General features: G+C 50.0%; 1 protein-coding gene across 1 annotated transcript; it reads left to right on the plus strand.

Moving 5' to 3' along the window:
• The first annotated feature begins 166 nt into the window (after window positions 1-166).
• On the plus strand, window positions 167-6,773 carry LOC119110522 (immunoglobulin domain-containing protein oig-4). Its single transcript, XM_037234386.1, has 3 exons — window positions 167-388; window positions 3,008-3,157; window positions 6,077-6,773. The coding sequence occupies exons 1-3, from the start codon at window positions 197-199 to the stop codon at window positions 6,233-6,235; spliced, it is 501 nt and encodes a 166-aa protein (XP_037090281.1). The 5' UTR covers window positions 167-196; the 3' UTR covers window positions 6,236-6,773.
• The last annotated feature ends 5,868 nt before the right edge of the window (window positions 6,774-12,641 follow it).

The raw sequence follows: 12,641 nt of genomic DNA on the forward strand, positions 1-12,641 counted from the left end.
CGTTTGTCTGGCCTTGAACAGCCAGCCGCTCGTGCCCTTGCCTCGCCGCCGTCCGCCACCTTCCGCTGGGGTGGCCCCCGAGCGGGAAGCGACCCATTGCGGCGATACCGTCCAATTGGTGGTGGCGCCGGGTTCTCGCGCGCGATCTCCCCAGTCGGACCCGACTGGCGGCGGCGGTGCGCACGGGCCAGCAGCCATGACCGGGTACGGACGGCGCTGTCGGGCACTGGCGCTGCTGCTGGCGCTGCTGCTCGTGACGGGCCAGCCGGCGGAGGCGCGCCGCGGCGGCCGGCGGCGTGGCGGCGGCCGCCGCAACCGCTTCGGCAACATGCCCATGATCGGCACCTTCCGCAGTCCGGCCTCCAAGTCATACTACATGAACCCCAACGTGAGTGGGCGGCGGTTGGGCGCCGGTCCGGGCTGGCGACAGCTCCCCGCGGTGGGTGCGTGCTGCGGCGGCACCGGGCGAGTGCGCTGCTGAGATGTCGGCGCGCTGGCCGACGATCGGGGTGCGGTACCACCGCGATGCGCGACCGGTGACGGGATGTTTCCGTGATGGCGGTGTCCGGCTGTGTGTGATCGGACCCGGGCCACGCCGTCTCTCGGACAGCTCACCTGCCTTTCGCGAGGAGAGTTTGACGAATTCAGACCCTGTAACCCGTGGGTTATGTACCAGGGCGATATTTACACACCCAAAATTGCACGTTCACCGCCATTTTTCTTTCGTTGACGATCGTTTCTGCTTGTCACCATGGAAGACTGCTCACGATCAACCGCAGTTTATTTAAGTACGGTCTCGGTGTCATTCATACACACGTTGTTCATCATCTCTTATTTCAGAATCCACTAAATCAATTATGACAGCAATCGACCCGTAGTGGTCTCGTGCGCGCAACACTAAGTACTACGGACGTCGCCCATAGGGGCAGAAACCAAAGAAATTGAATCTTCATGTTGCATTGACCCTTATACTTGACGCTCATAGAAGGCTTTCAATAAAGAGGATGTATTGTTTTTCTTGTTTTTCAACAGCGATCAAACGGTAAACTTAGCTGTTCCTTCATGGGACTGGTTTGTACAATCGCTACTTCTAAGTGCAAGGCTGTTTCCACTTTGCAAAGGCTTACGTTACAAATCCGTACTAGTCCAAAACAATTGCAGCATTTTCCCTCCGAAATGTTATTTGAATTAATGAGCTGATGACACGAGGAACATTTCAAAGCCCTACGAATGCAGATGAGTGTGCCTACATGTTCATCAGGCGACAGCATGCAGCGTAAGTGTGCCGCTCACGCGAGCATGCTGTGTGAGTGTGCCGCTCACGAGAGCATGCAGTGTGTGTGCCGTTCACGACAGCATGCAGTGTAAGTGTGCCGTTTACGATGAGCAAGATCTTTCACTGGCGTGGTGGCGCGTTACACTTAACAGCGAATATTTCGGAGTCGGAGTGCTTACTTAGCTCGTCTCGTTCCGAAGGACCTTACAGAAATGACGTAGCGCGTGAAGGAGATAATTTTGGTGCAGCGTAACCAAATTGTAACCTTGCGCACGGTTACGGCGTACTTGCAACTTACAAGCTATGTCGTAATCCGTGAAACGTTTTTTTTTCCAAAGATGAAAACAGGGCAACCAAGGCGAGCAGAGCGTGGTCCAACGTTGCCAGCGCGCAGATAGGAGGGAAAGGGTGAAAATGATGGAGTACATCTAACTTCATTTACGGACATCCCTTTACGCGGCCACCTTGAAATGCAATTTTACAAAAACTAGTCTTTCAGGAAACTGGGTTCGCAAGTCCAGTGGGTATGTCATGTCATGTACCTGCCGAGTGACAATTTTGGATGAGACCCGTGAGTGGTGCTCGCAGGACGGCAACCTGCCCCCATGTTTGCCGCACCATCGTCAATGTTCAGCACTGACCACCGGTACGGTGGACGGTACGGTATGTGCCACCGGTACGGTGGACGGTTGATTGGTAATATCCGAATAACGACGACTGGCAGTCACAGTCTGGTGAAACATTACTCAGCTGTTGCTCACTTTTGGAGGAAGCTCCTTTCTCACCGTTTTAGCCGCGATCAGTTCCTGAATGAACGGCAAGAACAAGTAACATTGTTGGTGTAGTGACTCCCAATACCGGTCTGCCAGGCCTGTTTGGAGCGTGGTGTCTCCATCCGCTGGAGGGAGGCGCCCTTCCTCATCCCCCTACTGTCAACTCGGCCCCCCCCCTCCCAACAGCGGTCCGTGGCCGTGGGCGCCCGGCGGCCGGACGCTTTGATCCCCCTCCCCCCCCGTGAGCACCACGACCTCGCGACCTCCAGCCAGCGGCGCTGCGGTGGTGCCGTCCATGGCAGCGCCGCAGCCCAGCCGGTGCTGTCAGAAGGAGGTGGTAGGTAACGGGCGGGCGGGATGTGGCCTGCACCGCCCTTACGCCGCGGCCCAGCCGGTGCTGCCATATGGAGGGGGTAAGTAACGGGCAGGCGGGATGTGACCTACATCACCCTTGCGCCGCAGCCCTGCCGGTGCTGCCAGATGGAGGTGGTAAGTAACGGGCAGGCGGGATGTGACCTACATCACCCTTGCGCCGCAGCCCTGCCGGTGCTGCCAGATGGAGGTGGTAAGTAACGGGCAGGCGGGATGTGACCTACACCACCCTCACGCCGCAACCCAGCCGGTGCTGCCAGATGGAGGATGGTAAGTAACGGGCAGGCGGGATGTGACCTACACCACCCTTACGCCGCGACCCAGCCGGTGCTGCCAGATGGAGGGTGGTAAGTAACGGGCAGGCGGGATGTGACCTACACCACCCTTACACCGGTACGGCGAACTTTGGTGAACGGTCATTGGCAGGTTGCGCCAGATGGGTTTCCAGCTCTAGGGAAAAGGCATGGCATCTGTGTTGGATAAAAAATAACACTAAGCTTAAGTTGCGACCACTGCCGCACGATTACTGGATGCGGCATCAAGCTCGCCGCTTCCGCGCCCTCTAGCAGCGCGTCTTGATCCCCAGGGTGCCCAAATCACCAAGTGGTCACACTTCGAGTCGGAGTACATCCTGGGCAGCAAGATCGTCTTCATGTGCACGGCTTCCGGCAAGCCAAGGCCCCACATTACGTGGTACAAAAATGGCATCGAAGTCTACGCTCACAACTTTTTCAAGGTTGGTAGCAAGCAAACTCTACGTGCACTGTCATACTGTTAGACTCGGTGGGCTCACCGCCCAGGGTGGCCGGACGAAAAGGCGACTTGCCGTTTGCCGAATGCCTTTCTGTCAACAGCTATATCGTGACTACCATATTGGTGACGTGGCAAATGTATACGTGCCAAAAAAACGAATCGGCAGAATGGCGGACTGCGAAATGGCGACATGGATGAATGACAAAATGCAGACGTGGCAAACTGCCAAATGGCGAATTGCAAAATGGCAACGTACCCAGAAGTCGACATGCCATATTGGCGGACGGCTTGACACGAGCCCGAGTAGCCGGCTAGATACCCTTCGCTCGGGTGGGGGAGGGGTTAATTTGACCCCCTCCCCTGAGATTTCAGAAACTAAGAAAGCCAGAGACGCCAAATTCGCAGGGTGTGTTAACCTGTACCTGAACTCACTTGAGTCAGAGTTTGAGGTTCCTAGGTCATGACCCTCGGGTCCAATAAGGTCAGACAAAGTCAAATTTCAGGTTGGTCTCCAAAGTGCTCACAGAACCTAAGTAGCTGTTTCTAAGCAAAAGTTATCATACTTATTAAACGCCAGTGATCTTGTTTAACTTTATAAAGGTGAAGGTGACCAAATTCATACAAGACTGCTCTGAGTTTTGCATTTGAATAAGTGACAAAGATTACGCTAAGCAGTATGTTCCCAAAAACAAAGTGCTGACCTGGGTCATCTCAGGTCAATGGCCTATCATGATCTCTAAGAAGTCCATAGGAGATGTACAATGCGGTTCCTGCTATCAACAAATTCGAAATGAGTACCAGAAACTACCCCACGCAGCAAGCCCTAGAGTATTAAAACAGGCTGGTCTTGACCTTGGTCTGACCTTCATGTCTGACCTTGGGTCAACGTAATTTGCTCATCCAATATTTGTGTCGCCTGAGAAAGCATCTCAGAGATCATGGCTTCATCTAACATTCTGTTGTTGGATCACATTGAACGATTCCCTAGAAATTGACTTCGCTGAAACCAAAGCCTCTTTTTGACCTACCATAGGTCATTGACCTTACAAGGCGCATAAAAATTTTGATGCCAAACGACCCGCTATTCGATTGTCTACAGCTACGCAAAATTTGGCGTGGCTTTCCCCGCGCCGTTCGAAAAACACTGGAAAAACCTTCGGAGGGTCAAGTTGACCCCCACCCGAGCGCGTGTTAGTAGGGAACTGCAGCATGACGAGACGTAAATGCGTCAGTATGCCAAATTAGTGAAGTCTTGAATGTCGTTAAACTGCTTAAGAGTCATGTTTGAACAAATGGCGACATGCCATAATGACGAAAAGCCAAATGACGACGTGAAAAACAAGCACATGTGGTAATAGCAAAAACACGGGGTTCTGCAGGGCTGATTGGAATGGGCAATTCCTATTCGACCTTTTATGACAGTTGCGTGAAGTGGCCACAACTCTGGTTACCAACCAAAAGCTCCGGCTACCAAAAGAAAAGTCGATTCCGGCCCCCTTCCTTCTACGGAAGGGGGCCGGAACAGAGGACAGGGATAGTCTTTTTTGTCACAGCTTGACTTCGTAGACCAGCAGACACACATCATAATTTCTCAATAAAATAATTGTTCGATTTCGGTATCTGCGTTGCCCGGACCGAAAGTCGACTTGCAGTGTGCAGTTTGCGGATTTTTTTTTCTTTGTCCACACGGCGACTTCCTTATGGCGACATGTAGAAAGTTAACGATATAAAAAGTCGAATCGCTTAAATGGTGAACTGCGAAAAGGCGGCATGGAAGACTGGCGACGCGCAAAGTTACGTAGGACTCAATGACAACCGCAAAAATGGTGACATGCCTCAAAATGAACAGGCTAAAATGGCGAACTGCAAAGCGGTAACGCGTCAAAAAGACAAGATGCCACCTTGGCGAACGGCTAAATGGTCAGCTGTTAAAACAGAATGTTACACATTTGAAGACGTTGAGACAAGCCCAGATATGATGGAAAACATTTTTCGCATCACCGTTCACCAGCGCCAATACCAAATTCAAATACGACACTTCTGTATTTCGCTATTTAGTCGTTCGTCACTATGACATCATGTTCGCAGCTCACCATTTAGCCGTTCGCCAATGTGGCATATCGACTGTTTGATTCGTCACCATTTTGCGGGCGGCTATTAAACTTTTTGCCATTTTGCCATTTTGACTCTTAAACTTTGCTTATTTGGAGTTTGCCATTTAGCCGTTTCGAACTTCCGCTGCGTCGACATCTTAACATGTCGCCATTCTGCAGTCAACATTCAGTAGTCGACAAAAAGGCATTCGCCAAGTGAGATTTTCGGCTTTTTTTTGTCCCAGAACCCGACGTCCAGACCATGGGGCCCAATGCCGGAGGAGAGGTGGTGCCACCCCGCATGCGTAGATGCTGAGGGCGCAACTTCACAGCTGACCAACCGAAGGCGACGCATGTTGATATTGGTGGTGTGGTCTGGCTCGCTTTGAACTGCTGGCTCACACCGAGCGGCATTGGCGTGTTAAGTTTTGCTAACTGCTCCGCTTCGCTGCATTTCCTAACGCTGCAATTTGCCATGCCTTCAGTCCGAATCAATCCCAAACATAAACATCATGCCAAAACTAAAATCTGCACCATTACTGGGCATTGTCCGTGGTAAGGTAAACCATCCTTTTCTGAAACGATTCATTAGCGGGTCAACGCGTGGTAAAACAATTAACGTGACTGTAAAGAGCCGCCACAGGTAAGCCCGCGGTGTGCTGTGACGGGCGCATGGGTTCGGCTGTGGTGCACCGCTCTGGTTGCGTTGGTCGGTTCAGCCGCTGTCGCCGCGCCGTGCGGGCGAGAGCGGCTGACCGCTGCGGCCGCCGGCGCGTGGCCTCGACTGTAGTGAGCGTCCCTGTTGACAGATCACCGAGTACAAGGTGGGCGCCAACTCCACCGTGTCGCGGATGGAGATCACGCCGGCCAAGCAGAAGGACGCTGGCTACTACGAGTGCCAGGCCGACAACAAGTACGCCTTCGACCGCAGGGGCTTCCGCACCGACTTCATCATCCAGATGGAGTGAAGGGCGGCCGTGTGGCCGGCCCGGTCGGGGGTCGTCGACGGGGTCGGGCGCGCCGGCCGGCTGCCGGTGACCTGAGCGTTGCGGACATGGGCGTGGTATCGCCTCTCTTGCGGCTCGAGACTCAGGGATGTGATCGAGGCATTGGGGCACCGTCCCTCACCTCCACTGGCGCGGCAGCACGCCATGGTGTGGCGCTCCATCCCTGGGCGGAGAAACTGCTCGAGGCAGGGTGTAAGGGCGTTGCAAAGCGCGGATGTGGGATTTCTCCTATATATAGCTATGTGGAGGGACTCGAGTTCCCCATCCTGATGAACTGTTTAACATAGCGTCTTTGACGTTGCATTGGATGGTTCTGCTCAAAATCCCAATATGCCTCCCAAAACATGTTGAGGAAGGTCATACTTACTGGAAAATGTTATATTGTCGACGAGTCAACGAAGATGGGTAGCTCAATATGTTGCCAGATATGTGTCACATATTGTTCGTTTTGGGTAGTCATGTAGAGACGGTCATCTAAGAATAAATAGACTTCATGTTTTTTGCTTAGTTTCGGTGCTCGAAAAGGGCGAGAGGTAGGTGAAGCGAATGCTTTGATCGGTTTTGCATTCAGCATCCACATCAAGCTGCTACACATGACATTCGAGCATTCATCTCCCGCAAGCCTTCATGTCGCTCATTTTACCAGGAGCGCTTGAACTGGCCCGGAATCATGGGTGGCGGGGGAGGGGGGGAGGCTGAGAAACATTATTCGCTGTTTTCAATGCGCCACCATAACCCTGGTGACAAATTTCCCCCAAATGTCGTGGAGGTCAAGCTCCCAAAGCTCCCGGAACGCGGTGGTTCCGCGTCTGTATGGTTTTCCCTGGCATCACTCCTATGCAGTCCAGGGCGGTGTTTTTAGGGCTGTCTTCTTTCTCAACCTCCATCTTGTTGATGCTCGGATCCATTCAACCTAACGCATCACAGAAGGTCTCAAATGCATCTTTGGTGCATCAGAATGCTTAATAATAATGCTTGGAATATCGACGAGGTTTTGAGGAAAAAGTAATGTCGGGGAAATTGCAATGGAACTAACCGTCACGAAAAATGTTCACAACAAAACACACCGGCTGCAGTATACTGCACGTAATAAACGCAGCGAGCCAAGTCACAGTGTGGTATTCAACCGGGCATCCGGCCAAATATGTAATATTCAGACGACCATCCGGCCAAATATGTAATATTCAGACGACCATCCGGCGAAATATGTAATATTCAGCCGACCATCCGGCCAAATGTGTAATATGGGACTGACCATACGGATGCGTGTTAAACCAACATTTTCCGTCTTCGTTTTCACGCACTTAGTTTTGCTTTTGATTTCTAAGCAGAAACAACATCAGACTTGGCCCCGCATCGTCCCCGTGTTTCCGCAGCGTTACAACCATTTTGCGAGGACCCTTGAGTCTACAAACCCATTAGCAATGAGGTTTCAGTGATCTGTCGCGCGTCATGAAGGTTGGATTGCCATTCGTCCGGTATTCTTGCGCTCTGTCTCTGTTGGCAGGATCGCTCCCAAGGGTAATCAAAAATGGCCGCGCTCATATTCCGTGAAGCTCGTACAACCATAGAATGATCGACCGGGCTTGTTATGGACATGGACAGTAGGAACTGTGCCAGCTATTCGTGTCGCCATTGTGAGAACGGTAGTTCCCTTTCCGTCGTAACGTTGGCTTCATGGTCACGTCGGCTATGATACTTTGCCCGCATACCGGTCGCAACGAACTGCTTTTCGTTGACTTAACAAGGAGCGAAGATTTTGTATCGCCTGCTTCGATAGCAGAAATATTCAGTTGTATCACGTATTTACGTGCTCTCTCACTTTTGCATGTGTAATTCCAAGAAAGGGGTCCAAATCGATGCATTCTAGTGGACGGTATCTCCTTGAATGTCACGTGTCACCCTCCCGTCTTGAGCGGAGTGTAGCTCAGACCCACAGCATGGCGATAACCACACGCGATCAAAAATGAACTACACAGCCGTCGAATCAGTAATATAGCCATAACATTTAGAACAAACAACACCGGAGCAAGTTTGTGACCACATAAATTCCAGAAGCTCGCCATAAAATGGAGGACAAAGGTCCAAAAGCGATGCAAGTTCAACGAAACCATATGCCGAGCCGCACACAAGTCGGTGCTCACAAAACCATGCATAGGAAAGCTAAACCAGCGCAGCTCAGCATTGGCCTCATGATACGCCGCTGGTAAATCCCAGACACCTTAAGGCACGTGCGTTGGAGCGTGACACCAAAACACACTTTAAACCGCGTAGAACAGGAAAACAATTGCCCAAGCCCAAGAACGTCAGCCTTAACATAGACAAACCGGGTCCATATGTCAGATGACGTGTGGTGGTTACAGCAGTGTTTGATATCCTGACACGGCAGAGACCAACAAGATGAAAGAAGAAGAAATAAACCTCTGATGGTACTCACCAGTCCGCCGAGTTTTTGATTCATTACCCTGCAAACAGCCTGGAGCCACGGCAAAACGCTGCGTCACACTAACCGGTTACAAGATGACGTGATAGTAACCAAAACACGACGGTTTAGCACGGAAATCAAACAAAGACAAATCTAACGAGCATTTGTATTCAAAGTATAAACGGTCCAATACTCAATTGCAACTCTTGGCAACATCGTTGCATTAAGTACATCAGGCTCAAGTATACATATATATATATATATATATATATATATATATATATAAGATCATGCTCACATCACTAGCCTCTTATATCACAATATCGGCAACGGGAGTTCAAAGTTCACCTATATCTATGTTCGCTTCACATTTTCGTCAATAGGTAGTTGCGAAAATTCACACGACTACCGTACTCCATCGCGAAGTCGTCACCGGAATATTCAAACACCCTAAACGAATGGCCTTTTTCTTTATGAGCCTTTGCCAAAAAATATATACATCAACAGGCAGGCCAATAAGCTGCAAATTCACCCGCGCCGGGCTGGGGAGGGGAATTTGCATACAACACATATATATGGCTTTACAACACGTAACATTGTTTAAGATCATAACCTAACTACATGGATACGTTCTGCAACACGCATGCTGAGCTCGAAATAGGCAGTTTCGTAAGGTAATTTTGGACGCAGAATCCAAACCTGCGCTGAAAACATGCTGTGATATTACAATGGATGATGAGATAACAATAGGTCACGCGAAACGACGCGTGAAACGATGCAGACTTAAACTCATACTTGCTGAACGCAGCTGGCTTTTACAATAATTCACGAGTTATAACTTATGTTTTGGACATAAAACCACACACATTCTTCACTCTTAAGAAAATACTATGGTTGTTTTGTTTGATATTTTTCACATATTATCAGAGCCTTTTGAGAAGTGATTTCGTATGGGATAAATATTATAGAGATTCCAAAATCCAGACTATAATGCTAAGATTCTGGACTAATACGGTGATACAGATCGCGGGATTATCAGTCCCATTGGGGATGGTGGGGTCTAGACCGAGAAAATTTAGGGCAGTTTGAACTTAAGAATCTTTTTGTTGAAATCGTACGGAATGGTACCCAATCTGAAATGGACTCCGGCCACCTTTGAGGTATGGCTGTGTCTATGTGTGTAGTGCTTTTGATGTCCAACGTGTTCTTTCGCGATTACCAATGACAGAGTTTTTGCAGTTGACCTCGTTTGACCCTAAACCACCTCCGGTAATAGTCTCTGAAACGATCATGGTTCTAGTTTTTCTGGAGCCTCATAAACGTAACGAGACGAGGCAGATAGTGCTCCTACCCCCTCAAGGGCGCGAGACTTTGACAGACCTAGAGCGCGGGGTTAGAGCGAGCATGCCGCGCTTTTGTACTTTTATCTCATTGTTAGGTTAGACGAGTACGGTTTGATCAGTGGCAATAGCTTTCTCAGAATCCTCCTGAATACCTCAGAATTTTTATTTGAAGCACCCGCTCCTGCGAGAGAAATTTTATTTGCCTCCCTGCCCATCAATATAACCGCAATACCTATATTTTATTTACTTTGCATTTTCCAATGTAAGTGTTCCGTGATGTTTGCAACGCACTTTTGTGAGCAAATGTTTGTGTAATTTATGCTGCGGAAGCTTGAAACACTCTGCTTCAAAAAGGTGTGCGATTTTTGAGCTGTTGCCTCGAACATTAAGCGAAACATAGCACTATGGCATTGGTTTCTCCACCATGGTTTCTTTACGGCATTTACTACAGGAGCTATTTTCGAGGCGTTTATTGGCTTGGGGAACGGGAGTATCACATGGTCCATAATCGTGCACCGGTTCAAATTTCAACCAATACACTTCTCGTGAACGGGACCTTGCCGCCCTCCGGTCCAATCACATTCTTTTATTCACACCAGTAGGGGTGCCACGGTGGTTGTCATGACAATGGCGATCGCCACAAGTGCAGCGAAGAAGCGTAGTGCTGTCACAAGGCGTTGACAGCGTAATTTGGACTCGAAAGCTATCCAAAGTGATATCGGCTGGAGCTTCGGGGTTAGTTTCTACCCCTTGACCTTGGTCGGTCAATGATATCCATAAAACCAGACTCAGGCACGCACAAGGAAAATAATCTGAAAAGTAACGTGCATTCTAGCATACTTACCCCCCTGAGGAAACGAAAGAAGAAAAGGTAGCGATGCGATGGCAGAAAGAGGAGTGGGCTTGTGTGGTTGAAGGGGTCGGTTCGGCCGAGACGGAGAGGGCCGTGCAGGGCACCGACGGACCGAGGGCGGCCCGTGGTGGGCGGATGCACTAATCAGCGAGCGTCGGGCCACAAATCGGTGGCGGCCAATGGCAGGCCACCAGTGATGGAGGCAATGAGCGTGGCGGCGCTGCCGGACGCCGGAGGTGAGGCAGCGCCGGCGGCGGGAGGCGAGCCGCTGGCCGGAGCGACACGGACGGCGCCATGGGGTGGCCGCGCACCGCGCTGCTGCTGCTGATGCTACTGGCCCTGCTGCCGCTGCTGCCGCCCGCCTCCGCCAGCCTGCCAAAGTACTGGTACAAGCTGAAACGGCGCCTGCGTAACCACGTGTACAACAACCACCCAATCCGCGGAGAGTATCGAAACAACGAGACGAAACAGTACTACCAGAACGACAACGTGAGTACTCGGCTAGTGATGATGTCATGTTTGTGTCTTGTAAATCGGTGTTATGTCCTGAAATTCCGAAGCTTCCGATAAGCGAGGCACCTCAGTAGCCCATAATTTTTTTCAGAAAGGGTTCTGAGTCTGTAAACGCGTGAGGCTTACATTTTCAGCACGTGCGTTTTCAACATGCTCACACCTGTTGGAATGTCGGTAGCTCACTTTCCATAGGCCTTGTTTCCCTCAAACTACCCAATGTCATGAAATATTTTCCGGAACCATGACGTGAAGGTTCGAGTTCGGGTGGCAGATACCGTACGCTTGTACTGTATCGTAACGTGCCGTACGAATTCATATTTTACTGGAAGTGCTTTTGAAATTTCGTGACCTGGTTTGATATGTTCCAGATCGCACCAAGCGATGTTTTAGACAAAACAATCCAACGCCTTCTCCTTCCTTGCAACGCATCGTTGTGTACAGAGCTGGCTGGTTGTTTATTAGTTGACCCGGAAATGGCAGACGTCACCTTTTGCGAAACGGATCTCGAATGCCCGAATGGCCTTAGCCGACAGAGGCTGAGCCATGAAGCCATGAGACCACATGGGAGTGGGGCTACTGTGATTATTATGTGCGACTAATGCCAACGCAAATAATTTGCTTTCCCAATTGTTAATCACAATCGGCAAAACTGTAAATAATTGAAAACTCATCGATATTCTCGATCTAAGTGGTCAGGACACACCGAACCGAAAATTGTGCTACGCGTTACGATGCAAAACTATTCTTTTTTACACCAATGCAATGGTCCAAATCGGTAACAATCAATCATTAGGGTACTTTACGATAATCATGGACATTGCAAGGCAGTTCAAGGTCAGCACGTTCTTGAAACTTGGAAAATTCTCGCAATATATCCTAATGGTCGCTTGATGTGTACGATCCAGTTCCACTCGTGTATGAACGTCGGATATTTGCAGCACACTCATTCATAATACCACAAAACCAGGAGCCTAATGGCTTTCCTCCTTATAGCATTAAGTCATAACAAATATTTTTGAGCTAAACCATTTGTAAATAAGTGGATGTGATCGAATGCACCATGTAGAGGATTTCTGCATTGAGGTCCATCCAGTGCTGCATTGAGTGGATTTATGCAACTGATGTGAAAAATAGTTCCTTCAGCTCATTAGTCGAACTGATCGGTAATCATTCCAGATGTCGTCCGGCTCCATTAGCCTTGGCTTTGAGCATTACATGCGTAAAATCGACTGA

This window comes from Pollicipes pollicipes, unplaced genomic scaffold, assembly GCF_011947565.3.
Source record: "Pollicipes pollicipes isolate AB1234 unplaced genomic scaffold, Ppol_2.1 Scaffold_7231;HRSCAF=8579_pilon_pilon_pilon, whole genome shotgun sequence".
Lineage (NCBI taxonomy): Eukaryota > Metazoa > Arthropoda > Thecostraca > Pollicipedomorpha > Pollicipedidae > Pollicipes > Pollicipes pollicipes.